Source organism: Opisthocomus hoazin, chromosome 18 (assembly GCF_030867145.1).
Source record: "Opisthocomus hoazin isolate bOpiHoa1 chromosome 18, bOpiHoa1.hap1, whole genome shotgun sequence".
NCBI classification, from domain to species: domain Eukaryota; kingdom Metazoa; phylum Chordata; class Aves; order Opisthocomiformes; family Opisthocomidae; genus Opisthocomus; species Opisthocomus hoazin.
Window position 1 is genome coordinate 18,471,690 of NC_134431.1, and position 26,307 is coordinate 18,497,996.

Sequence of the window (26,307 nt, forward strand, 5' to 3'; positions counted from 1 at the left end):
TGACAGCTCCGGGGACAGGAGGAACTCGACCTCCCTCCCGGAGGAAGGACCCTCGTGACGAGCGACGTTCCTCCCTGCTCGTGGGGTTTGCTCCGTCCCCAGAAGCGCTTCTCCCTCCGGCGCAATTACCCCGTGCGGGGAGGGGGCTGCACGCCAGGCTGCTGGGCTCCAGGGGGGGGGTTGCTGCAGGGAGGTCCGCACGCTGCTCCCCTCCATGCTCCCCGTGTCCGGCCCTCGGGGCGATGCCGCTGCTCTCGCCCGGCTCCTGGGTGGAGATGGCTCCTCCGTGATGGGTTGAACTGGGGAGAGCGGCCTTTGGGGATGGACTGCGTGGGTTTGGGAGGGCTGGTGGCTGGAAAGAACGGGTTTGGTGTGAGAAACGCTCCTCCCCGCCGTGTGCGTGGTGCCCGCAGGGCTGCTGGACGCAGCAGCAAGGGTTAACGATGCCCGGGGGGTGCCCGCAGCCCCTCGCCGAGGGCGTCTGTGGTGCCTCGCAGCTGCGTCCTGTGCTCCTCAGCTTTCTTCTGCGCCTGTGGAGCCCAGCGCTCCGCAGCGAGGGGGGGGTCGTGGCTGCCCTCCGCCCGTCCCCCCCTTTGCCACAGCACTGCCGCCTCTGGAGATGGGTCCCACCGGGGACATCCCCTCCACCGGCCCCGGGAGATGTGGGGTGCTCTGCCCAAGCCTCGCCCTGCTCCCTCAAATCCTTCCATCTGAACCCGAGGAAGAACTTCTTCCCTCTGAGGGTGCCGGAGCCCTGGCCCAGGCTGCCCAGGGAGGCTGTGGAGTCTCCTTCTCTGGAGATATTCCAGCCCCGCCTGGCCGCGGTGCTGTGCCCCCTGCTCTGGGTGACCCTGCTTGGGCAGGGGGTTGGGCTGGGTGACCCCAGAGGTCCCTTCCAACCCCTGCCATGCTGGGAGTCTGCAATCCGTCGGTGCTGGCACAGCCCCAGCCCGGGTGAGCCCAAATCCACCCCCCAGCAGAAGCGGTGGGGTCCCACGTGCTTTCCGGGGAGCGGAGCCCGGCCCCCTAAACATGGGTGCTAGCGGAGGTGGTCGCCAGCCTTGGGGACGGGGGACCGCGGGCAGTGGGATCACACTGCCCTGCTCGCCCGGCCGTGGCTGCTGGGTGCCCGGTGGAGGGTCCCGGCCGTGCCATGGCCCCCGTGCCGCTCGCCGGCGCCGGGAGGGCCGAGCAGGGGGCACTGGGGCTGGCAGGCGGCGTTGGAGCCGGGGAGAAAGGCAGGTTGCTGGGAAACATCCCTCTTGAGCGCCGATAAAAATAGCTTTGTCTTCGAGGCGAGAGGACGGGCTGCGCTGCCGGCGGGGCAAAGCGGGCTCGGAAACGGGCGGACGGGATCCAGCGCTGAGCGGGCAAGGCGGGGGGTCTCTGTCCCCCCACCCCGCTCCCCCTGCCCCTTTGGGTTTTTCCCCGAGGGGAGAGGGTGATGGGGAACAACCCGGTGGTCTCGAGCCCTGTGGGTGCAGGGGTTGGGGGGGTTTCCCTGCCAGGGCTTTGCTGCCCAACTGCAGCCCGGCTGGGTGGGTCGGGGGGCACCGACCTGTCCCGGGGTGCGGAGACCCCCTCGCCCTTTCCGGCGGCTTCGGGTGGGCTCGCTCCTCTCCCCGGCATCGCCACGACGAAGGTGTCTGGGGAGCAGGGTGGGGGGTCAGGGCTTCACACCCCCCCTCCATCTTGGGCAGGAGGTGAATTTGATGCCCGGGGGGGGTTCGCACCTCCGGCAGCCAAACCCCTCCAGTGCGCAGCTTGGGGGGAGACGGACCCCAACCCGCTCCCCTGCCGCCTCCCGGGTTTGGAGCCCGCGTTCCGGCCCCGAGGATGGAGACTGGCCCCAACGGGGGTCCCCGAGGATGGAGAGTGGCCCCGACAGGGGTCCCCAAGGACAGAGGCTGGCCCTGATGGGGGTCCCCAAGGACGGAGACTGGCCCCGACGGGGGTCCCCGAGGATGGAGAGTGGCCCCGACAGGGGTCCCCAAGGACAGAGGCTGGCCCTGATGGGGGTCCCCAAGGACGGAGACTGGCCCCGACGGGGGCCCCCGAGGACGGAGACTGGCCCCGACGGGGGTCCCCGAGGATGGAGACTGGCCCCAACGGGGGTCCCCAAGGACAGAGGCTGGCCCCGACGGGGGTCCCCGAGGGCAGAGGCTGGCCCTGACAGGGGTCCCCGAGGACGGAGACTGGCCCCGACGGGGGTCCCCGAGGATGGAGACTGGCCCCAACGGGGCTCCCCAAGGACAGAGGCTGGCCCCGACGGGGGTCCCCGAGGACAGAGGCTGGCCCCGACGAGGGTCCCCGAGGACAGAGGCTGGCCCCAACAGGGGTCCCTGAGGATGGAGACTGGCCCCGACGGGGGTCCCCGAGGATGGAGACTGGCCCCGACGGGGGTCCCCAAGGACAGAGGCTGGCCCCGACGAGGGTCCCCGAGGACAGAGGCTGGCCCCGACGGGGGTCCCCGAGCGACACAGCCGGTGGCGGTGCAGCGACGGGACGTGCAGCTCAGTCCCCGGGGTGGCCGGGGGGCTGCGGGGAGGCCCCCGCACGGCGGGCGAGCCAGCTCGGGAGGTGGCGAGGATGCTGCGGGGCTGATTATTCACAGCATCGCTCGCCCCGATTGGCTCCGCGGCGCCGAGCGCAGCCGGGCCCCGCCGCAGGAGGAGACTCGGTGGCCATAAAAGCGGGCGCGAGCCGGAGGGCGGCGAGTCCGGCGGGCGCCGTCGCAGGGCCACCAGCCAGCGTGGCCTTGCCGCCACCGATGACCGTCTCGGCTTGACGCCCGCGGAGGGACGCCCACCACCCAAACCCACCACCCGCCCCGACTCAGCGAAGACGGGGAGCAGCGGCAGGTAGGGCTGCCGGGGTGGCCGTCCCGCTGTCCTCCCCTCGCGCGGGCATCGCTCCTGCTCGCCGAAGAGCCGCTCCGCAAACAGCCCGCGAGCCGTGGTGCGGAGAGCGGTTGGTGGTTGGGCTGGTGGCGGTGTCTGGGGGGGGTCCCGCCTGGCTGTGGGTGCTCCTCTCATCCCTCGAGTGGTTTCGTAGCCCGTGAACCGCTGTCCGGAGCTTCGCTGGAGCTCGTTTCGGCGCCGACGCCGCGTCTGCCACGCTGGCAGCGGGGACACCCGGGGCGCAGAGGGGCAGAGGGAGCGGGGGGAGAGGACGGGGGGAGGTTTGCTGTCTCCCCACGCTTGGTTCGAGCAGTGCCGGTGGCCACAGTAGTGGGGTTTGCCACGCTTCCCTTCCAGAAGCCAGTGGGGTTTTGGAGAAGCCTTGTCCTGAAGGCGTTGCCGGGTCATTTTTAGAGGCGAGGAAAGGAACAGCGAGAAGGGGGTTCTTCTCCACCAGAAATCTCTGCAGGGTCTTCACCTGCCGTAGACCTGTGTGGGAGGAGAGCGCTGCGCAGCCGGGGAGAGCTGCTCGCATCCCTCCCTGGATGATTTTCCCTGGAAATCATCGCGGGTTCATCGCGGGGGGGGGGTCGGTCTCTGTGCTGCCTGGCACCCCCAGTCCTGATGCCCCGTCCCCGAGGCTGTAACCGACCCCCAGGGTGCATGGCTGCAGCTTGGGGCTTCTCCACGTGCGAGCGAAGCCTGGGCACCGACAACTCAAGTGGGAACAGGACAGGGGACGAGGGGACCCCGGCAGACCCCTGACACAGGTAGGATGTGCTGAGAGCGGCCAGGACCCACCACTGGCACTGCCAGACGCTGCCATGATCCCATCGAGATGTTTCTGCGGCAGGGACGGCTCCGGAGCCTCCTCGGGGCTCCTCCAGGTAACGCGGGATCGAGCTCTTCTTCTTCCTCCCTTTGTGTGCTCTTCGGTTCTGTCCTCCCTCTGTTTTCCCCCCCCACCCCTTTTCCTGCCCCAGTTCTGCCAGCCCCCCCCTCGCCGCCGGAGCAGGGCAGGGTGCTGCGGGGGCATTCGTGGCACCGCCTGGACAAGGTACGTTCGCAGCGGGGTGTCCCTTGGTCCTTGTCCCCGCTGCACCCTGGAGAGCCAAGGGGTCCCCGATTCTTGAGCCCTGGGGGCTGCCGGCAGCGGAGGAGCCCGGCGAGGGGAAAAGGTTCCCGGTGACGCTGCTGGGAAGCAGCCGGTGGTCGTTCTCGGGAGCTTCGTGCCCCTCGGTGCGGCTGGCACCCACCTGCGCGGCCGGCGAGTCCTCGCTCCTCGGCGCGGTCTCGGGGGCAGCGAGGCGGTGAGGGTCCGGTCGTCGCGGTGGCAGTGGCGGAGGCTGGCTGGGGTCCTGCCGTGCCAGTGCCCGTGCCGAGGCGCTCAGGGCTGCGCGGAGCCGGCGCGGTGCAGCCGAGGAATGCAGACAGCTCGAGACACGACAGTGCAGATAATTCAAATTCAATTTCGATCTAGCGTGAATTAATACTGTGGCATTAACATTTCTTCATCAGTGCCAATTACAGTACATTAGCAGATACTGCTGGAGAATACAATAGTCTCTAATATGCGTCATTAACGTGTAACAGATCCCTCTGGGTCATGCCTTTCCACCCCAGATAAAAGCAGCCAAGGCGGGTGCTTGCCGCCAGCGCACCCCTTTGGGGTCGGCTCTTGCTCCCGGTGCCGGTGCTGTCCCATGGCATCGCGGTCCCGGTGGCATCGTGGTCCCGTGGCATCGCGGTCCCGGTGGCATCGCGGTCCCGTGGCATCACAGTCCCGGTGGCATCGCAGTCCCGGTGGCATCGCGGTCCCGGTGGCATCGTGGTCCCGTGGCATCGCAGTCCCGGTGGCATCGCGGTCCCGGTGGCATCACGGTCCCATGGCATCGTGGTCCCGGTGGCATCGTGGTCCCGTGGCATCGCGGTCCCGGTGGCATCGTGGTCCCATGGCAATGCAGCCAGGACCAGCGCCGGCCCCTCCAGCCTCACCCGGGGGGTTCTGGAGCGGCGCGGGGGGCTGCCGCCGGCACAGCCCCTCTCCCCAGCCGTTGCACGGCGTGTTCAGCCCTCCCCGGCCTCGTCCGCGGAGGTGAGAGGCTCTGGCACGGCTCCCGGCGGGCTGAAGGACGGCGATCGCAACTCGCAGGTAGGCTTGCGCCCGAAATCCGGCTTTTTCTCCCTCCCTCCTGCTGCCCCAGCCCAGCAGCAGCGGTGGGGTGGAGGGACGGGAGCCAGGACTGCCCCAGCGCAGGGTGCAGCACCTGGGGTGAGTCTGTACGGGTGATGGCCTCCCCCGTCCCCTTCCGCCAGCGGCTCCGAGCGCGGCGCTTTTCCTCGCCAAGGCCAAGGGGGAGAGCCGGTGATTCATCCCGAGAGCGCGCAAACGCGGCAGCCGCAGGATTGCGGAGAGGCTCAGCGCTAAAGGAGAAAAAGGGGCTTTTCTTCCCAAGGGTAGGGAAGGAGCGATGGAGGAGATGGGACGGGAGGGATGGCATGGGATGGGATGGCATGGGACGGGATGGCATGGCATGGGACGGGATAAAATGGGACAGGATGAAATGGGATGGCATGGGACAGGATGGAATGGGATGGCATGGGATGGGATGGGATAGGATGGCATGGGATGGGATGGCATGGGACGGGATGAAATGGGACGGGATGAAATGGGATGGCATGGGACAGGATGGAATGGGATGGCATGGGATGGGATGGGATAGGATGGCATGGGATGGGATGGCATGGGACGGGATGAAATGGGATGGCATGGGATGGGATGGGATAGGATGGATGGAATGGCATGGCATGGCATGGCATGGCATGGCATGGCATGGCATGGGATAGGATGGATGGAATGTCATGGCATGGGATGGGATAGGATGGATGGAATGTTGTGGCATGGCATGGAATAGGATGGATGGAATGTCATGGCATGGCATGGGATAGGATGGGATGGGATGGGATGGGTTGGCATGGCATGGCATGGGATAGGATGGGATGGCATGGGATGGGATAGGATGGATGGAATGGCATGGCATAGGATGGGATAGGATGGATGGAATGTCATGGCATGGCATGGGATGGATGGAATGTCATGGCATGGCATGGGATAGGATGGGATGGGATGGGTTGGCATGGCATGGGATGGGATGGGATGGGATGTTCATCCCTGCCCGGGGACCTCAGTGGCCATGGGGGCCTGGCCGTGGCTCAGGGCTTGTGCCAAGGACCAGGCTGCAGCCGGGGTAAGCGATCGCATCCCGCGGCGTCCCCGCTCGTCACTCCTGTCCCCTTCTCTCCCTTCCTGGGGTCCAGGAGCAGCACCCAGCGGTGAGGGGTGTGGGCACGGGCACAGGTCCCGGTGCACAGCCCCGGGAGCAGCCGCGCAGGCGGAGGTGGCTGGTGCCCCGCACCGCGGACGCCGGCGGGGCGGCGATGGGCTCCCGGTGCCGGCGCGGGGACGGTGACGGTCCCTGTGCTGTCTCGCCCTCCCCAGGCATCGGCTGCGGGGCAGGATGGCGCGGCGGGCGCTGGCGCTGGTGCTCTGCCTCTCCCTGGCCGCCGCGGTGTCGGCCGACTGCGCGACCCAGTGCTCCCTCTGCGCGGCCCAGACCCACGGCACCGAGACCAGCGTCCGGCCACTGGTGAGTGCCGGCCCCACGCCGCCGTCAGCCGCGGGGTCACCGCATCGGCGGGTGTCACGGGTGCCAGCGCGCGGTCGGCGGAGCTGGGAGGTGCTCGCGGGCACCCCAGGGTGCTGGGAACGTGCAAGCTTGGCAGCATGGTGGATACGGACCCCGCTGCTGAGCTTGGGGTGGGGTGGGAGGAAGGTGGGGGGGGGTCACCCTGAGCAGCGGGGTGATGCCGGCGCGGCCGCTGTCTTGCAGACGTGCCTGCGGGAATGCCAGGGCTCCTGGCTGCCCGGCCCCGAGTGGGAGATGTGCAGGAAGGCGCTGGCTCTCCTGGCCCCGCTGGTGGCCCTGGCCGAAGGGATGGACCCGTCCCCTCGCGAGGCGGAGGAGGACGAGGCAGAACCAGAGCAGGAGCTGGGTCCCGGGGAGATGCCACCGGCCCCGGCCAAGCGCTACGGGGGCTTCATGAAGAAGATGACCAAGGGGAAGCTGCTCTCCCTGCTGCGCGAGAACGCCCACACCAAGGGCGGCCTCAGCAAGAAGTTCGGGGGCTTCGGCCGCAAGCCGGGGGAGCGGGCGGCCCCCGAGGACTACCCGGGGCTGGGGTCCGTGGGTGCCGGGGGCGAGGAGCCGACGGGTGCCGGGGGCGAGGGGCAGGAGCTGCACAAGCGCTACGGCGGCTTCATGCGCCGGATCCGGCCCAAGCTGAAGTGGGACAACCAGAAGCGCTACGGGGGCTTCCTGCGGCGGCAGTTCAAGGTGACGACGCGGTCGGACGAAGACCCCAGCGCCTACTCGGGGGAGGTCTCGGACCTGTAGAGCCGGGCGTGGGACGGGCGGCACCACGGTCCCCACGCTGCCGGCCCGCACTGCCCCGGCACCCCCAGCCCCATCCCAGCCCGGTGTGGCCGCTGTCATCCCCGCCTCGTCCCCTCCCCGGGGGACCGCAGCTCCCCGTCCCCAGCCGTCCCCCTCTCTGGTTCACCTGCCCACCCTTGGGGACCCCGTGCATCGAGGGGACGATGCCACCCCTCCGGCTGCCGGCGGCGAGGCTGTGGGTCCAGCCCCAGGGCTCCCGGGGTGGGGGGGACACGCATCCTCCACCCCCCCACGGCTGCAGAAGCGCGGTGGGGTTTGGGAACCCCCCCTCAGCTGATGTACGGGGTGGTGGGCGCTGAGCACCGGGAAGGATGAGCCGGGGCAGGATCGGGCCCTCAGGGCTGGCGGATGGCGGACGCAGGCAGCGTGGCCGTGGGGAGAGGCGGCCGGGCAGGGCTGGCACCGCGGCCCCATCACCGGGGCAGGCAGCCCCGACTCCCCTCCCCGCGTCCCACCCGTCCCAGCACCCTCCTGGACCCCCCCGGGGCAGGGTCGGACCCCCACCCCGGCCCCTGCTCCCCCCGCAGCCAATAAAAGGCAGATGCCAACGAAGCCGAAGCCGTGCCGGGTGCTGAGCGTCCTCCGCTGGGGACCCTCGCCATGAGGGGACCCCCAAGCCAGGGCTAAGGCTGGGGGGCAGGAGTGCCCAGGGCTGGGGGGCTATGGGTGCTGCCAGACCCGGAGGCACAGCGGCGGACCCCTCCCCGCACCGCAGCACGCTGTGGGTGCCAGGGGAATGGGGGGGACCCGCACACCCCATGCTGGGGGCAGCAGCAGCCGTGCCCTGGGAGGGGTGGCAGGGCCCCCCCAGCCGAGCAAGGGCAGGGCAGGGATGCTCACCCCCGGCAGCACCCAGGGGAAGCTCCCTTGGGACCCCCCCGCAGCAGCCCCCGCCGTGCCGAGGGCAGTGACCGAGCTGTCCCCTTCCCGCTCCGAGGACAGCGTGACGATGACACCAGCACCAGCTCAGCGCTGGGAAAGCCCAAACCGGGCAGCAAACGCCCTTCTGCCGGGCTCCGGCCAGACACAGCTCGTGGCAGCCACGGCCGAGCTCCGGGCTGGGAGAGGGAGAAGGTCCCCGCAGAGCACCCACACGCTCAGCTCACCCACTGCCAGCACCCAGCCTGTCCGCACGCCATGGGCACCCCGGCTCCAGCTCAGCTCCCAGGGAAGGGGGCACCCAAAAACGCAGCGGGGCTGCGAGGGGAGAGCTGGCCAGACCCTGCTCTGCCCTCGGGAGGGGGGGGGGGGCTTCTCCCCTCCCTCACGCTGCCCGGGGGGGCAGCACCATAGCCCCCAGCCCCAACCTGCTGCTGCCATCTTCCTCCTCCTCCTCCCTCTATAGCACAATGCAGGATGAGCCCCCTTCTCCTCACTGCAGGACATGTGGAGACCCCCCCCCAGCACGCACCCCCGGCGCAGGTGACAAGGTGACAGCCCCGAGCACGGGGACACGCCGACGTGCGGGAGCGGCACAGGACTTTTCACTTTTATTATAAAAATATCTCGCAAGCAAAAAGAAAAAAAACCAAAAAAATCGTCCGTACAAGCAGTCGCGTCGTTGTCAAAAGCTCCCCCAGCCCCCCCCCCCCCGGCAGCAGCCGTGGGGGGCCCAGCCCCACGCCTGCCCACGGCTGCAAGGCCACCCGGGCGCCGACGCAGGGCGGTGGTCCCAGAGAGGGGACATGTGGAAGACCCTTGTCCCCACGGGTGGGCTGGGGGGGCTCTTTGAAGCTCTACGAGGGTTAGGGGGGGGTCTTCGCTGAGGCCTCGGTCTTAATTTCGCACGTCTTACTCTAGTGTTACGTACACAGCAGCACACCCACGCACAGCACAAAACATCGGGGTTTAGCTCTAAAAATGAACGGTTACGTGTCAAACCGTCAAAACATGTCACGCAGTACCTGGGGGGAGCTCCCGGGGGGGGAGCTGGGCTGGGGGGGGGGGGGGCACCCACAGCCCGGCCGGCGCGGAGCCTGGGGGCAGCGCTGGTGGGTCCCGGTGCGGGGCAAGGCTGTGCGGAGGAAGAGGAGGAGGAGAAGGATGCTCAGTGCTGGGGAGCCGTACCCGGAGCGTCCCCGGGCAGCAGGATGGGGGACAGCCCGCAGCGGGGGGGCTTGCCTCGCCGCCCCTCCCAGCCTCGTTGGCCACGGTGCGAGACCGAGGTCCCGCAGAAGGGACACTTGGGAAGAGAGAGTCGGACACGTGGATCCTTCCTTTAAAGCCAGAGTTTGTTTTCCGGGCGCTGGCGGCTCCGGAAGGCAGCGTGGGGGGCTCCGGCCGAGCCCCGCGGCGTCGGGGTGGCTGCGGGAAGGCGTGGGAGCCCGGCTGGGCAGCGGCCGAGCCCGGGAGCCGGCGCGGAGGCACCGTCCCCATCCCCTCAGCTTGGCCAGAGCATCCCGAGGAGCTGCGGCTCCGCTGGCTGAACCCGCTCACAAGCAAACCCGGTGGCCCTGGGGATCCCGAAGGGACGGAGCCGGCAGCCCTGGGACCAAACCACCCCCAAAAATCAGTTCTGTGGCTGGGAGCTGCCCCCCACCGCAACACGGGCAGCGTTTCCACCCCGAAACCACGCGTACCGCAGCACACCTTCGCACCGCTCCGCGCTCCCAAGGTCCTCCCAGCGAGGAGCGGGTGGGCTCCCCGCGGGGCTGGGGGGTCCCGGCGGCCGCTGCAGCCCCGCTCACTTCCGCGGGATCTGGACGCTGGCGTACTCGGAGCCGGGCTCCTCGGGGCGCGGGGCCGGGCGCCTGGGTGCCTTGCTGAGGTGGACCATGTCCAGGTCGGCGTAGGTGAGGTTGCCGTCGTCGCTGGCGGGCGGGCGGCTGCTCTGGATGCAGGCGTACTCCGACTGCTGGCTCATCTCCACCATCCGGCGGAGGGTCTGCTGCTCCTTGGCGAAGTTCAGGTCGGCGTAGGTCAGGTGGTTGGGGTCGGATTCCTGCGCGAGACACCAAGAGTTGCCCCTCCGGGAGGATGAACGAGGAGCCCCTGGTGCCCACCCCACGCGCCGACCCAAAGCCCCGCGCCGAAGCTGACCCGGGACAGCTCGATGGGAAACGACGCCAGCAGCCGGCTGCGACCACCCCGCCGCTTCACCCCCTGCTATGTCCCCAGTCCCCAGCCACCGCTGCAGAGCCACCACCCTGATGCCAGAGCCAGCGCTGCACCCCCCCATCGCCCCGTCCAGGCAGGGGCCGGCCTGCCCGGCGATGCCCACGCCGGAGCTGCCAGAGCCCGGCTGGGACGGACAGATTGCTGCTGATCACGACTCGGCTCGCAACCACGTCACCAAACGCAAAAATAACTCCACGAATAGCCCGGCTGGCGACTGCACAGCTGGCTCCCCAGGCAGCACAAACCCCGACTTTCCCGGGAGGAGGAGGAGGAGGAGGAGAGAGGGCGAAGGCAGAAGAGACCTGGGGTGCATGAGGAGGAGTGTGGGCAGCAGGGGCGAGGGAGGTTCTCCTCCCCCTCTGCTCTGCCCTGGGGAGGCCCCGTCTGCAGTGCTGGGTCCAGTGCTGGGCTCCCCAGTTCAAGAAAGATGAGGAGCTACTGGAGAGAGCCCAGCGGAGGGCTACGAGGATGAGGAGGGCACGGGAGCATCTCTCCTACGAGGAGAGGCTGAGGGAGCTGGGCTTGTTCAGCCTGGAGAAGAGAAGGCTGAGAGGGGACCTTCGAAATGCCCATAAATATCTGCAGGGTGGGGGTCAGGAGGACGGGGCCAGACTCTTTCCAGTGGTGCCCAGTGACAGGACAAGGGGCAACGGGCACAAACTGGAGCAGAGGAAGCTCCAGCTGAACCCGAGGAAGAACTTCTTCCCTCTGAGGGTGCCGGAGCCCTGGCCCAGGCTGCCCAGGGAGGCTGTGGAGTCTCCTTCTCTGGAGATATTCCAGCCCCGCCTGGCCGCGGTGCTGTGCCCCCTGCTCTGGGTGACCCTGCTTGGGCAGGGGGTTGGGCTGGGTGACCCCAGAGATCCCTTCCAACCCCTGCCATGCTGGGATTCTGAGACGCTGCGAAGTGGCTACCCCGTCCCTGAGGCAGCTTCTCTTCCCTCTCCAGCCCCAGCATGGAGACACGGAGATGTTTCGCAGGGGAACCACCACCCTCCGCTGCAGACACCAAGATGTTCCACGTGGGAACCTCCACTCCCACCCCCGGTGCTGCCCAGCCGCTCTCCCGTCCCGGCACCCAGCAACGCACCTGCGTAGCGGCCTCGCTGCTCTTCTCCGGCTCGTGTAACCTGAAAGGGGAGCAAAACAAGTCAGCACCAGCGCCCTGGTCCTTCTTCCCCAGCGACGGAGCAGCTGGGGGGTTCAGATGCAGGACAAGGTCCCCGCAGCAGCCCCGAGCAGGATGAGTCCCCACCGAGTGAGCGGGTCCAGCTGCATCTCCGCAGGCTGGAGACCCGGTGCCCACCCGCCTGCTCAGCCTCACCCACAGCTGAGGGTGTGGGTACGACATCACCGCGGGGGTCAGAGCCACAACCAGGAGAGCCCACGCTCCCGCCTTCCCTCCCACAAGAAGCTTTTGGGGACCCAGCTGCGTCTCGATCCCGAGGGTGTCCTGGTGGACAACAGGGTGACCATGAGCCAGCATCGTGCCCTGGGTGCCCAGAAGGGCAGTGGGATCCTGGGGTGCATGAGGAGGAGTGTGGGCAGCAGGGCGAGGGAGGTTCTCCTCCCCCTCTGCTCTGCCCTGGGGAGGCCCCATCTGCAGTGCTGGGTCCAGTGCTGGGCTCCCCAGGTCAGGAAAGATGAGGAGCTACTGGAGAGAGTCCAGCGCAGGGCTGCGAGGATGAGGAGGGCACGGGAGCATCTCTCCTGTGAGGAGAGGCTGAGGGAGCTGGGCTTGTTCAGCCTGGAGAAGAGAAGGCTGAGAGGGGACCTTAGAAATGCCTCTAAATATCTGCAGGGTGGGGGTCAGGAGGACGGGGCCAGACTCTTTCCAGTGGTGCCCAGCGACAGGACAAGGGGCAACGGGCACAAACTGGAGCAGAGGAAGCTCCAGCTGAACCCGAGGAAGAACTTCTTCCCTCTGAGGGTGCCGGAGCCCTGGCCCAGGCTGCCCAGGGAGGCTGTGGAGTCTCCTTCTCTGGAGATATTCCAGCCCCCCTGGCCGCGGTGCTGTGCAGCCTGCTCTGGGTGACCCTGCTTGGGCAGGGGGCTGGGCTGGGTGACCACAGAGGTCCCTGCCAACCCCTGCCGTGCTGGGATTCTGGGATTCTGTGAGAGACCCCGTTTGCAGGCTGGAGGTGCCCAGCTCAGGGGACCCGCGGGTGGCTCGGTGACTGGAGGAGGTCGGCACTTACCTGGCGGACGGTGAGCTTTTACCTGCCGGGAGAGAAAGAGTTTAGGAAAGAAACAGCCCAGGGAGCAACGCAGCCCCCGCTCCCCCAGGCACGCGAGAGCCGACACGCGTCTGTTCCCAGCAAGCGCCCGCAGCGTTCCGGAGTTTCACCCCATTCCCTGCGGGACTGTTCCTGGCAGAGGGCAGGAGGTGCAGGGGGGGGGGTCTCAAGTGATTTTAGGTACCAGGACCAACAAGCGCGTGTGGCTCTGCTCCTGGCAGAGCTTTCCCCGCAGCCTGCGAACCACCCGCTCGGCTCCGGGCAGGAGCTGCAGCAGCACAGCCGTGAATTTGGTGTCCAAGCACCGACGCTCGAGGGAGCAGGGGGTCGGGAGCAGGGGGTCGGGAGCAGGGGGTCGGGAGCAGGGGGTCGGTCCCCTCACCCTTGCTCTGCTTTGCTCGGATCAGGTAAAGAATCGCAGCCACCAGCAGTGCCAGCACGGTGCAGACCACTCCCACCACGACGTAGATGACGTCCAAACTGCCTGGAACATGAATGAAAAGGTCACCACGGGCTGCAAAACGCTGGTTCCCACCGAGCCCCCACAGCCTGACAGCTGGGGCTGGCCTGGAGACGCCCGAAGCACCGAGGACGACAGCCCGGTACCTGCCAGCATCACAGCCCCCAGCCCCCCGACACCGAGCTCTTGTGTCCTTGCACCAGGCTGTGGGGGGACTTGGAGGTTTCTCAGGGAGGTGGCATCTGACAGCTTCCCCAGCAGGGACCGAACCCCAGCAGCTCTCCCGCACCATTACCTGGCTGGGACTGGTCGCTCTGTGTCCCCCCGCCTGGGGCAGCGACCCGCAGGACGGCCGTCCCGCTGATGGGGTCCTGGCCATCGTGCACCACGCGGCAGGTGAACACGGCCCCGGCCTTCTCCTCCGTCGCTTGCACCTCCACCAGGCTCCTCAGCTCGAACAAGCCCCGCGGGGTCTCCACCGGCCGGGGGATGCTCTCCACCTTCAGCTCCGTCCCGTTCTCCAGCCAGGTGACGGCCACATCTCCCGGGTAAAACCCCGTCACGTGGCAGGTGAAGTTCACGGTCTTGTTCAGCACAACGGGGCTCGACGGCTCAGCGACCACGCGGACACTGGGGGAAACTGGGAAGAGAGGCAGCTCCTGGTGCCCGGCGTCCCCCGGCTCTGCTGCCCACAGGCTGCCCCGTCCCTGCCCCGCGACCCCCAGCCCCACGGGAGCCGGACACCCCCAGCCCTCACCTCGCAGGGCTTTGCTGAGCTGGTACCCCCCCCTCAGCGGGGCCGTCAGCGTGGGGTGCTGCACCTCGCAGGCCAGCCGCGAGCGGACGTCGGACTCCTGCAGCGTCACCGTCACGGTGCTGGACATGTCGTAGGAGGATTCCGTCCGCCCAGGGGTGACCTGGGGCGGCTGAGCCGAGATCAGGGCCTCGTCCTTGAACCATTTCACGCCGATGTCTTTGGGGAAGAACCCTCCGGCCGTGCAGGTGAAAGACACCGATGTCCCCGGCCCCGCTCTGCGGCCGGGCCCGGACACGACCGGCGGGGTGGGTTTGGCTGCGGGGAGAAGCGTGGGGCCGTCAGACCGGGCTCTGCCACCCCCGCCTGGCCCAGGGTCTCCCACAGGGACATGGATGTGCCCAGGGACAGCCCACGGGACCCTCTCCCGGGGCCAGCACCCGACCCCTTCCCCATCCCTGCTCGCCCCGAGCGGAGCCCACCAGGCTGGGATGGACTGGGATGGACTGGGCTGTGCCGGGGGCTGCACCCGGCTGGGCTGGGTCCCGCCGGGAGCTGCTCTGGGAGCCCCACTCACCGTGTACGGACACCTCCGTGCCCTTCCCACGCCGAAACACCACATCACCTCCAGTCAGCGACTTGCTGAACTTCACGCAGTAATAGGTGCCAGCATCCTCGGGCTGAACGTCCCTGAGGTGGATGCTGAAGTCTGTGCTGGACTCTGCCACCGCCCTCGTCACGCGGGGGAAGGAGCCCGTCTGCTCATAAACGGTCTCGTTGCCACTGCCCCAGCCCTTCAGCCACTTCACGGGGCCGAGGGGACCGCGTTCGGATACGATGCAGGTCAGGTTGAGCGTCTGCCCCGCCGTCACCGACACCGTGTCCTGGGGCTGCTGCACCTTGAAGTCCTGACCCGCCTGGGCACCCTCTCCTGGGGAAAAACCAGGCTGAGTCTCACCCAGCGCCGCACGCCGGGCCGGGTTCTCCCCCCGCCCTCCCCAGCGCCGGGACGGGCCGAGCACACGGCTCCGCTTCGCGCCGACCGCGGGCGACGGGGCTGTGCCCGTGCCAGCCAGCCTGGGCAGAGGCTGCGGCTACGGCGGCGGGCGCTGACCCCCGCCCGCAAGCCCCGGCCGCAGCTCTGCCACGCGACCGCGCGTCGTGCTCCGTCCGGCTGCAACGCCGAGCAGACGCCAGCTGCCCACGGCTGCCGCCACGCCGTGCTACCTGCCACCGCCGCTCGGCTTCAGTTGGGAGGAAACAAGGGCACAAACTACAAGAAGCTCCTCCAAACCAGCCTTCCCCTGCAGATGCCCATGCGATACCACGTTTTCCGCGCTGGCTCCATCCCATTCCTGCATTGAATCCAAGCCCCGCTTCGTTCCGGCGGAGCACAGCCACCAGCCGAGCCGGTGCCAGTCAGGCAGACGTCATTCCTGCTTGCCACCGACAGCGAAGAGCCGTCCCCTCCGAAGCATCTCAGCAGCCAGGCTCCCCGTTCCAGCCGCCACGCTAACAGCAAGCCGCCGTCCCACGCGCCCCGTCACCCACGGGTGCCAACACACCTTCCCGCACGCACGGTCAGGCGGGAGAAACTCCCGGGCTCTCCAGGAAAAGCGCAGGGGATCCGCTCTCCCTGCCAGCAGGCAACCACGAAATTCGGCTCGGGTGGACGCGCGGCCAGAGCTGGCCGGGACGGGGGTCGGCGTGACGCTCCGGCGGGCTCAGCCCTGCGGAACCGGCTGCTCCCCGCTCCCTGGGAAGAGCCGCAGCGGCAGAGAGAGCTGCCCCGTAGCCTACGCGGCTCCTCAGAGGGTCGAGCATCACAGCAGTACAGTTACTGCAACTGATCCGAGCGAGGTTTCAGCACGGGTCGTTGCTGAAAGGAACGTCTTCAGCAAGGCAGGGGAACCAGGTAAATCACCGAATCCCAGACTCCCAGCGTGGCAGGGGTTGGCAGGGACCTCTGGGGTCACCCAGCCCAACCCCCTGCCCAAGCAGGGTCACCCAGAGCAGGCTGCACAGCACCGCGGCCAGGCGGGGCTGGAATATCTCCAGAGAAGGAGACTCCACAGCCTCCCTGGGCAGCCTGGGCCAGGGCTCCGGCACCCTCAGAGGGAAGAAGTTCTTCCTCGGGTTCAGCTGGAGCTTCCTCTGCTTCAGTTTGTGCCCGTTGCCCCTTGTCCTGTCGCTGGGCACCACTGGAAAGAGTCTGGCCCCGTCCTCCTGACCCCCACCCTGCAGATATTTATGGGCATTTCTAAGGTCCCCTCGCAGCCTTCTCTTCTCCAGGCTGAACAAGCCCAGCTCCCTCAGCCTCTCCTCGTAGCAGAGATGCTCCCGTCCCCTCCTCATCCTCGTAGCCCTCCGCTGGACTCTCTCCAGTAGCTCCTCATCTCTCTTGAACTGGGGAGCCCAGCACTGGACCCAGCACTGCAGATGGGGCCTCCCCAGGGCAGAGCAGAGGGGGAGGAGAACCTCCCTCGCCCTGCTGCCCACACTCCTCCTCATGCACCCCAGGATCCCACTGCCCTTCTGGACACCCAGGGCACGCTGCTGGCTCATGGTCACCCTGTCGTCCCCCAGCACTCCCAGTCCCTCTCCGCAGAGCTGCTCTCCAGCAGCTCAGCCCCAGCCTGCACTGGTGCCTGGGGTTGTTCCTCCCCAGGGCAGGACCCTGCCCTTGCCCCCATCTGCCCGCTGGTGACAGGCGCCAGGCACTGCTGCCTGCTGACAACCCCAGAGCTGGCAAGCAGCACTCGGAACCAGTGTCACGGTCACGCAGGGACCGTCGTGTCTGCGGCTGCTAAGCAGCCTTGGGAGCACACGGAGCAGCGTCCCGGGAGGGTGGGAGCCACATCGGCCCAGCTGGCTCTCCAGCCTCACTGGCCTGAGGGCTGCAGCCGCACCCCACATCTCTTGCACCAGAAAAACCCGGGGCAGCGACTCCCGCGAAGTCCCACAGCCTCCCCGGGCTGGGACAGAACGCTTGGCTGGAGGCTCCCAGGAGGACCCGCTGCTGGATGAGCTGCTCCGACCCCGGCTGCCTCCCACAGAGCCCGGAGCGGGGTTTTGGCCGCTGTGAATCCCTCCTGACTTCCAGCCGTACTTGACGTACCCACAGATGTTCCCACTGCCTGCACAACCGCTCAGTCTCGATGGCCAGAGTCACCAGGAGCACAGTTTCTCCAGTTTGTCTGGAGTACTCTGTCCAGTGCTGGGCTCCCCAGTTTCCAGAAAGATGAGGAGCTACTGGAGAGCGCCCAGCGGAGGGCTACGAGGATGAGGAGGGGACTGGAGCATCTCTCCTGCGAGGAGAGGCTGAGGGAGCTGGGCTTGTTCAGCCTGGAGAAGAGAAGGCTGAGAGGGGACCTTCGAAATGCCCATAAATATCTGCAGGGTGGGGGTCAGGAGGACGGGGCCAGACTCTTTCCAGTGGTGCCCAGCGACAGGACAAGGGGCAACGGGCACAAACTGAAGCCGAGGAAGCTCCAGCTGAACCCGAGGAAGAACTTCTTCCTTCTGAGGGTGACGGAGCCCTGGCCCAGGCTGCCCAGGGAGGCTGTGGAGTCTCCTTCTCTGGAGATATTCCAGCCCCGCCTGGCCGCGGTGCTGTGCAGCCTGCTCTGGGTGACCCTGCTTGGGCAGGGGGTTGGGCTGGGGGACCCCAGAGGTCCCTGCCAACCCCTGCCACACTGGGATTCAGTGATTCTGTGGCTTCTTGCCCGGGGCCCTGGCCCGCTGCATCCCCAGCACAGGCGGATGCTCGCAGCCGAAAGCTCCGGCCCTCCAAGGGGCTGCGTCTCCCTGCGGAGCCAGGTCACGGCTAACGCAGTCGCAGCACTCGGCATCCAGACAACTTTGTCCCAGCAGACAAGCGCGAAGGACAGAAACCTGCTCTGTGTCACGTCCGAGCGCATCGTCCAGGCTGTGCCTCCGTCTCCCGCCCGAGCAGCGGTGGCCCGGGCTGCCGCGAGGTGAGCCCGAGTTTCTTGGGTGACACCCAAACTGGGGGGAGCAGCCCCAGAGCGGAGCCCGTGCCCTGGGAGGGGGCTCGCGCATCCCACCCGCAGAGCACGGCGGTGACGCCGGGCACGCGCAGCCGGTGACGCCGGGCACGTGCCACCGGCTCCGCTGCGGCGGCGGCGTCTCCCGAGCTTCTCCACTGCCCGCTGCCCCCGGGACCTTTCGCAAGAAGCGGTTGAGAAACGCGCAGAGGAAGTTTGAAAGCACGGAACCATCGCCCGCCCCTCGCCAGCTGCCTCTCGCCCAGCTCCGCGTGGGGATGTGACACGGCCAGGGGACCGCGCTGCTCCGGGTACAGGGACCAGCACCCCCAGCCACCCCCCGCAGAGACCCCCTGACCCCTTCACACGCTCAGGGTGGCCGTCTTGCTAATTGCTTGCTCCACCAAGTAGGGCAAACGAAGCCCGCGTTGCCCCATCGCTCATTAGCGGGTGGCTTCGCAAGGCAGCGAGCGCCGTGCGCCCTGTGCGTGGCCGTGGGGGGCGGGGGGCCAGGGGCCAGGCCCCCTCCCCTCTGCACCCTACGAATCGCCGCTCCCCCCCACGATCCTGCGTAAAAGCAGCTTCTGCAGGGTGAGCCCAGCCTGCAGCGAGCCCAGCGCTTCCTCTCCATCCTCCCTCTCTCCATCTGTCCATCTCCCGCGTCGTGCCGGAGCGGAGAGAGCCGGGGGAAGCGCCTGCTTTGGGGCGCCGGAGCCGACCGCGATGCCGGAGCGCGGTCGGGGCGAGCGGCACGGGCACGGCGCAACCCCGAAGGACATCTCTGGGAGCAACACCTGCGAAACCACCGCGCAGACGAACCAAACGCGGCCGGGTTGGAGCTCCCCGCGGCCCCGGCACGAGGCTCCTCCGCCTTCGTGGGGCGTCGGGGATTCGGATGCTCCGCGTGCGTCTCGCGCCGCCGAGCCCGCATCGCCCGCTCGCCGGGCAGCGGCGTGCGAGCCCCCAGCACCCCGCTCCCCGCGCCCAGGGATCTGCCGCTGTCCGGAGCCGCCGCGCTGGGCTTCCCCGACGGTGCCCAAGGGCCAAGGGCTTCGCGCTGCCTCCAGTGCCGCCTGCCAGGAGGCTTCGCCGGCAGCTCCCGGTCACCATGGGGCTCTTGGAAGCCTCTCAGGACTAAAATGTGGCTTTGGGGTTTTTTTTCCCTTGGGTTCTGCCCTGAGCCGCCACGCTACGTTAGAGATTTTCACGCACAGCTCTGCGTGGCTCGGATCACCCCGTCCAGGGTTTGCAGGGGGTCTGTCACAGCCGAGCTTCAGGCCTGACATGCCATGTTAATTAATACCACACCGCCTTAACGAGAGCACGGGTCCCCGTCAGCCCGCCTGACCTCTCCACCCAGCGTGACCCACGGCGTGCTCGGAAACACCTCCAGGCTCCCACAGCAGCGGGCACAGCCGTGCCCCCACCCCCCTGCCATGGGAAAGCAAAAAAAGGAGAAGTCGATAGAAAACCCCAGAATATGCAAGTTAGAAAATGCAAAGTTTCCACTGAAGCTCCTCTTCTCCCTTCCCCCCCACCCCGAGCGCGGCTTCTCCTCGCACCCGGCCGAAGATGCCTCTCCTCCTTCCCCTTTCTGGGTGCTCGCCCCGAAGAGCCGTGGGGCCGGGAGCCCGGGCGAGCCCCGTACGCTCACCACGTGCTCAGGGAGTGGGACACGGGGGGGCTTCGTGCCGCAGACGCACGGGACGCGCCACGATTTCTCACCCGCTTCCCGCCCGCGCACTCGCCGGGCCACCCGACGACGCGATTTTCTCCGACTTGGATCGCGAACCACAGAATCACAGAATCAATCACAGAATCACCGAATGTTTGGGGTTGGCAGGGACCTCTGTGGGTCCCCCAGCCCAGCCCCCTGCCCAAGCAGGGTCACCCAGAGCAGGCTGCACAGCACCGCGGCCAGGCGGGGCTGGAATATCTCCAGAGAAGGAGACTCCACAGCCTCCCTGGGCAGCCTGGGCCAGGGCTCCATCACCCTCAGAGGGAAGAAGTTCTTCCTCGGGTTCAGCTGGAGCTTCCTCTGCTTCAGTTTGTGCCCGTTGCCCCTTGTCCTGTCGCTGGGCACCACTGGGAAGAGTCTGGCCCCGTCCTCCTGACCCCCACCCTGCAGATATTTATCAGCATCCTGTCGCCACCGAGAGCAGGGGAGTTTCGGTGCTCTGAGCCCTGATCTCGTCTCTCCCGCACCCCAGAATCCCTGCAAACCATCAGCCGGCAGCTCCCGCGTCGGTGGGAGCACCCTCGCGGCGCGGACCCTGAGCACTTCCAGCCCGGAGCAGAGGCACGAGCCCCGGTGTCGTGCTGCCCGGTCCGGCAGAGCCCCCCTCCCGCTACTCCCTTTAATTTGAGAGCAGAATCATCCCCGGCTCTCCCGCCACGCGGCAGGTTTTCCATCTCAGCGACACATTTCTTTTTCTTTTTTTTTTTTTCCATGTTCCACCTTTTGAAGTATTTGATACCGAACAGATTGCGAGAGGCCGGGGTTTAATTCAGGAGAGGCTGCTTGGATGCTGCCCGGTAAAAATAGATCCTGGGTTCTTTTTTTTTTTTCCTCCTCCCGAAGGAGCCGGGTAAGGAGCTCTGGGACGGCGAGGGGAGGGCTGCGGGCTCCAGAAGCAACGTGCAGCTGGTCCCCGGCATCCAGAGCCCCACGGCCACTCGCTGGAGGAATGGGCAACGGGGACGAGAAGCCCCAGAATAACCCTGCCGGAATTTCACCTGCAGCGGGGCTGCCCGCGGGGACAGGAGCAGGTGCCACCTATAAAAAGGGCCTGGAATCTGCGGGAAGACAGCAAGGGAGATGCAGGGGACACCAAGGGAGATGCAGGGGACACAAGGGAGACACAGGGGACACCAAGGGAGACGCAGGGGTGGCTGCGGCGGGCGGCGCAGCTCCCCGAGCGGCTCGGGGACGGCGATAGTAAAGGCTGTATTTCACGTACGTGACATCAGACGACGGCTCGGATCGCAGCAGCCACCCTCCCACAGCGCCAGCAGCAAGCGGACGCCGGAGCCTCACGACCAGGCAGATCTCCCTCTTCAGAGGAGGCTCCGGGAAGCGCAGCTGAAAACCCCACGTCGAGCATCGCCCGCGCGGACGGGCTCTCTCTGGCACTGGTTTTGCGATGGGGCTTTGCCCGCCTGGACAAGGTCCTGTGCAGCCTGCTGTAGGTGACCCTGCTTCGGCAGGGGGTTGGACTGGGTGACCCACAGAGGTCCCTTCCAACCCCGACCATTCTGTGATTTGCCATCGGGCTTCCCAGCACCTTGGCCCTCCTCGCCCCGCGGGAAGAGCTCCGGCAGGACCTTCCCTCTCCCCCCAGCGCTGCCGCAGAAGAGCCCGGGCCGGCTCTGGGGCTCCGCTCGAGCCGTGGCCCAGGAGGGTTCACCGCAGGGCTCACCGCAGGGCTTCCATCGCACGGGGGAGAGGAAAAAAACCCAACCCACAACACAACCTGCACTCTCGCACCCGAGATCAGGGACACAAACCACCTCGCGACCCAGGGCTTTCTGCCCCGGGACGGGGTTTTTACTTTCCCCTACAGCTGGCTTGGAAAAACGGGGTTCTTACTCCAAGGGCCAGGATTAATTAAACTCAAGAGCTTCGCTGGAGCCGTTCTTTCGTGGCGGAAAGCCGCGGCAGCTCGCCGAGGAGCTGCGCTCGCCGCCAAAGCCTCCTCGGCTTCCAGCGACCGGGGCCAAGGCTTCTCGGCTGCGCCCGGGCAGCTCAAAGCAAGGCGTCCTGCGCTGAAAGCGCCCGCATTCCGCTCGAGCACCCAGCTCTCTGCCCGAGCAAAGCTTCCAGGGGCAATCTTTCCATGGGGCCTGGCAGGGCATGGCTTCTCCCCGCGTGGGACGGGAGCCTGGGGTGGGCTGCCCGCGGCGGGGTCCGGCGGGGCGGTGGGGAACGCGGGCAGAGCAGCGAGGTGCCCCCCGCTCCGAACGCGCGTCGGTGCCCAACGCCCCGTCCCTCCCCGCACGAGAAGACGGCAGCGGGCAGGGAGATGAGCGGTTCCTCAGCCATGTTCCCCCCCCCGAGACGAAACGAAGCACCCTAGAGAGGAAACGTCCTGGAAAGCAGCAAAGCCACCGCGGGGCTTCGTTCCTGGTGGGGTGAGAAACTTCCCACCGCTGGCAGGGGAAGGGAAAGCGCCGAGGAGCAACGCGCACTCCGAGCATCCCTCCCCGCGCTGCGTCCCCAAGATTTTACCGGGGACCAGCGGAGCTGGGGGGGCTGGGGGAGCCGGCAGTGGGAACCCGAGGGGACCCCAGGCCGGGGGGCACTGGGAGGACGGGGCGATCCCACCGCGTCGGTGCTCCACAGTTGGGTAGAGCGGCAAGAACCGTGTTCTGTCGAGGGTAAAGCTTTGAGGGGGGGAGAAAAACAAGGCAAAGCAGGCAGGCAGCCCCCCCCTTGCCTCCCGCCATCGCCAGCCTCCGAGCGGGAATCGTGGCTGCGGGCAGAGCTTCGCCTCTCGCGTAGCTGGCAGGGGCTGGCGGCGAGCGGGTGGAAGCGACGTGCCTCTTCACGCCCCGGCCCGACCGCCTCGTCTCGCCGCGGAGGGGAACGCCTGGCCCGGCAGCGGGATCGCGGCGGGGGAGCCGAGCGAGGCCCCGCCGGAGCCCCCCGCTCCGCTCCCCGCCGGAGCCCCCCGCTCCGCTCCCCTCCGCCATCGCCGAGCTCTAGGTCATGGCGCGGAAAGGTCAAACCCAACGCGCGCGGCCAGGGAGGAGAGGGAAGGATGGAGGGGGGAGAGGGGGGAAGGAAGAAGGAAAAGCAAAGGGTGGGGGTGACCGGGGGGGGGGTTGGGGGGGTCCGGGGCTTACCTGGGCAGGAGGGCAGGCAGAGCAGCAGCAGCAGGCAGGGCAGCGGCCGGGTGGGCTCCATTGCGGGCAGTGCCGGGGCAGTGGGGAGCAGCGCGGGGCCGGTTCGGCCTTTTGGGTGGGTTTGAGGTTGGTTTGTTTAAAACAAAAAAAAAAAGAGGAAAAAAAAAGAAAAAAAAATAAGGAAAAAAAAAAAGCAGAATTGCAGCTGGAGAAAGGAAATCGCTCTTCTCAGCCCCAAAATGAGGAAGGAGGGCTGGGCTCCCGCTCCCCACCCCCCCCCCCCCGCTCCCCGGGTGCGGGCGGGGGGAGCCCACGCACACGCGCGGCCCCGGTGGGCACCGACCTGGCCGGGCGCTGGCGGGGCCGCCCCGCCTCCCGCCGCCGTTGCCGTGGTACCGGGGCGGGATGGGGCCGGCCCCGGCTCCCGGATCCTTCCCCCCCCCCCGCCCCTTCCCCCCCCCCCCCCGCTCCGGTTTAAGGCCGCGTCCCCGGCGGCGGGGCTGGGGCTGGCCGCGAACCCGCGGCTCTGCGGTCACCCCGCTGCGCCTTAAGGTGGGCTGGGGGGGACCCCCGGGAGGGGTTGCGGGGAGCCCCGGGGGCGGGGGAAGCAGCCGGGGCAGAGGAAGGACGGGTCAGTGCCCCGGTGCTCGCCCAGGGCTGCTGGGATGTCCTGTGTGTGTCCCCCCCCGCCCCGGGGGTCGTTCCCCACCCAACCCCGGGGTCCCCACCCAACCCCGGGGTGCCCCCCGCCCCCAGTCACCACAGGCTTCCTGCACCGGGGTCTGCACGGCTGCGGCACTCAGCCTGGCACCCCTGCACTGGAATTGGGGTGCTGGGGGGGGTACACAGCCTTGGGGGTCCTGACCAGGCAGGATGGTTTGTGCCCCCCCCAAGGGGACCCCGCGAAGCCGGCAGCCGAGCCCCTGGCAGAGGCGTTAAGTGGCATTTTGGGGGTGCCTGGGGCTCAGAGTGAGGAGGGGACTCTGGTGCGGCACAGTTGGGGGGGGGGGAAGATACCTGCACCCCCCTCTGTGGGGGTCCTGGGGATACAGCCTGGGGACGTGGGGACACCCCCGTGATGTCCCCGGGCTGAGCAGGGAGAGGCGAGAGCCCGGGGAGAAGGCAGCGGCGATGGGAGATGGGGCTGAGGAAGAGCGCGGAGGAGGAGGAAGAGGAGGAGGGGGGCAGCTGGACATGAGCAGCCACGGGCTGCGTGTCCCTCCCCCACCCCGCTTCTCCCCAGCACAGAGTCCCTCCCGGGGGAGGCAGAAGGACTCATCCTCCGCCGTCTCTGCCCACGAGAGCTGCTCCCCCCACCCATGGGCACATGGATGGTGGGACAGGGACCCGCTTGTTCCCTGGGCATGGTCACCTGCAGCCAGACGCGATGCCAGCAGCTCTCCCAGCACCCAGCTTTTCCCCCCTGCCCACCCAGGCACGGGGCAGACGCTCTGCAGACCCAGGGGGTCCCGGTCCCGGCACGCCCGGGTAGCACCCAGCAGCACCCACCCACGCCGCAGCATCCCCGACGGCGCGGATCACGCCCAGCCGCTCTCCCACGCCAGGCCTGGCCCCGAGGGCAGCGTCGGGGTGCCAGGGCCGGGGGACCGGCTGCCAGCTCCCCGCTCCCTGCCCAGGCACCCGCTGGGGCTGCCGGCTTTATTTAGAGCTTCGCACAAACAAACAGCGGAGATGGGCGAAGCGACTTGGCAGCATCGATCCGCGCGGTGTTCCCAGCCCCACCAGCCTCCCCCTCAGCCCCAGCTATGCCCATGGGTTGCATCCAGCCTGAATTGAGCTCATTTTGCTGCTGGGAGCTGGGACTGGACTCCCCAGGCATCTGCACGGCACTGGGACCCCTGCTCCAGCAGCTGGAGGCTGCTCGCAAGCGCTGCGGCCGGCGCTGCCCAGACGGTGAAATAAATTGTGGCCATGGCTGCTCCCGGGGAGCCCAGCGTGGCCGGGGTTTCTGTTCCCCCTTCACGCAGCTGGCGAGGGCACGAGCGAGTGGCGGGGACCCGGGGGGGCCTTCGGGTTCAGCCTCCGTCCTTCGGCACGCGCAGCGGGGGCCAGACTCATTCCAGTGGTGCCCAGCACCAGGACAAGGGGCAACGGGCACAAACTGAAGCAGAGGAAGCTCCAGCTGAACCCGAGGAAGAACTTCTTCCCTCTGAGGGTGCCGGAGCCCTGGCCCAGGCTGCCCAGGGAGGCTGTGGAGTCTCCTTCTCTGGAGATATTCCAGCCCTGCCTGGCCGCGGTGCTGTGCAGCCTGCTCTGGGTGACCCTGCTTGGGCAGGGGGTTGGGCTGGGTGACCCCAGAGGTCCCTGCCAACCCCGACCATGCTGGGAGTCTGGGATTAGCAGTGGGTCACGGGATCGTTGCCGCTATGTAGCAGCGGGCAGCGCATCCCACCCGGCCCAAGCACCCTCGGGGCGAGCGGGCACCCGGGTGGGACGCGGCGCAGCCCCACGCAGCTGCGCTCCGGCTTATTTTTAAGACGGGAGCGCGGTTCCTGGAGGCCCGGCTGACTCCAGCCCATCCGGGCTGCTCTCCCGCGCGGCGCTGGCAGGTTCAGCCAACCCGTTTCGAGGCGACGGCGGAGCGGAGACAGCCCCGTACGCAAGCAGCCGCCGCCGAGCGCTCGGGAAGGAAAGTTAGAGCTTAAAAAAAGCTCCGCGAGAGAAGGCAGCGCGGCAGAGCAGATGGCGCAGCGTGAGCTTCCCCGGGAAGAGCTGCTATTGCTCGCCATTAGGAAGCATATGGCCCGGCCCTTCTGCCTCCCCCCCTGCCCACGGCATCGCTCGAACGCGGCGCGGTTGGGGCGTCCGCCCCGGCAGCGCAGCCCCTGCCCCACGGGCTGGCGATGAACCGGGGGGAGAGGACCCCTCCGCTCCTTCACGGCGTTCCCGGAGACGCAACGCCGTCCTTGGCAGCTTCCTTCTGCGCCCAACGCCCACGGCGAGCGGGAGGCTCCCGCCGCGTCTTCGTGCTTCGGCTCGAAGCCGCCGCTCACCCCCAGGACCGGTTTGCAGCCCGGGTCTCCCCGGCGTCGGGGGAGAACCGGGGCAGCGTTTCAGGGGAGCTTTTCAGGAATCCGTTGGTTTTCACAGCTTCCAGGCGCTGCCAGGAGCCTTTCGGGGAGGGGACGTGGCCCAGGTCGACTCTCCCTGTGGGGAGACCTTACTGAGGCTTTTCAGGGCTGAAAGGGGGGCTACAGGAAAGAGGGGGACAGTGTCTTTAGCAAGGCCTGTTGTGGCAGGACCACGGAGTAATGGCTTTAAACTAAGGCAGGGCAGATTTAGACTGGATCTAAGGACGAAATTTTTCACTATGAGGGTGGTGGAACCCTGGCCCAGGCTGCCCGGAGAGGTAGGAGATGCCCCGTCCCTGGGAATGTTCCAGGGAGATCGGACGGGGCTCGGAGCAGCCGGATCCCCTTGGAGATGTCCCCGCTCGCTGCAGGGGGGGTGGGCTG

The 26,307-nt window shown here is 67.8% G+C and overlaps 2 protein-coding genes across 2 annotated transcripts; one reads left to right on the plus strand and one right to left on the minus strand.

The window, feature by feature from the left end:
* Positions 1-1,541: 1,541 nt before the first annotated feature.
* Positions 1,542-7,955, plus strand: PDYN (prodynorphin). Its single transcript, XM_075438672.1, is given in 5 exon segments — positions 1,542-2,636; positions 2,639-2,696; positions 2,699-2,861; positions 6,400-6,547; positions 6,791-7,955. Coding segments are annotated over 5 exon segments (1,857 nt in total). The 5' UTR covers positions 1,542-1,712; the 3' UTR covers positions 7,355-7,955.
* A 921-nt stretch (positions 7,956-8,876) lies between these two features.
* Positions 8,877-23,234, minus strand: LOC104329062 (tyrosine-protein phosphatase non-receptor type substrate 1). Its single transcript, XM_075439025.1, has 9 exons — positions 23,175-23,234; positions 22,832-22,939; positions 14,557-14,910; positions 13,983-14,297; positions 13,521-13,865; positions 13,148-13,249; positions 12,727-12,748; positions 11,619-11,658; positions 8,877-10,355 (listed from the first exon to the last, which is right to left on the minus strand). The coding sequence occupies exons 2-9, from the start codon at positions 22,890-22,892 to the stop codon at positions 10,098-10,100; spliced, it is 1,497 nt and encodes a 498-aa protein (XP_075295140.1). The 5' UTR covers positions 22,893-22,939; positions 23,175-23,234; the 3' UTR covers positions 8,877-10,097.
* Between the last annotated feature and the right edge of the window lie 3,073 nt (positions 23,235-26,307).

Coding starts and splice junctions, on each gene's coding strand:
- LOC104329062 (XM_075439025.1), bottom strand. CDS start 22,892: ATGGAGCCCACCCGGCCGCTGCCCTGCCTGCTGCTGCTGCTCTGCCTG. Junction 13,250..13,520: donor GAGCGACCAGTCCCAGCCAG/GTAATGGTGCGG, acceptor TTCATGTTCCAG/GCAGTTTGGACGTCATCTAC. Junction 12,749..13,147: donor CCGAGCAAAGCAGAGCAAGG/GTGAGGGGACCG, acceptor CTCTCCCGGCAG/GTAAAAGCTCACCGTCCGCC.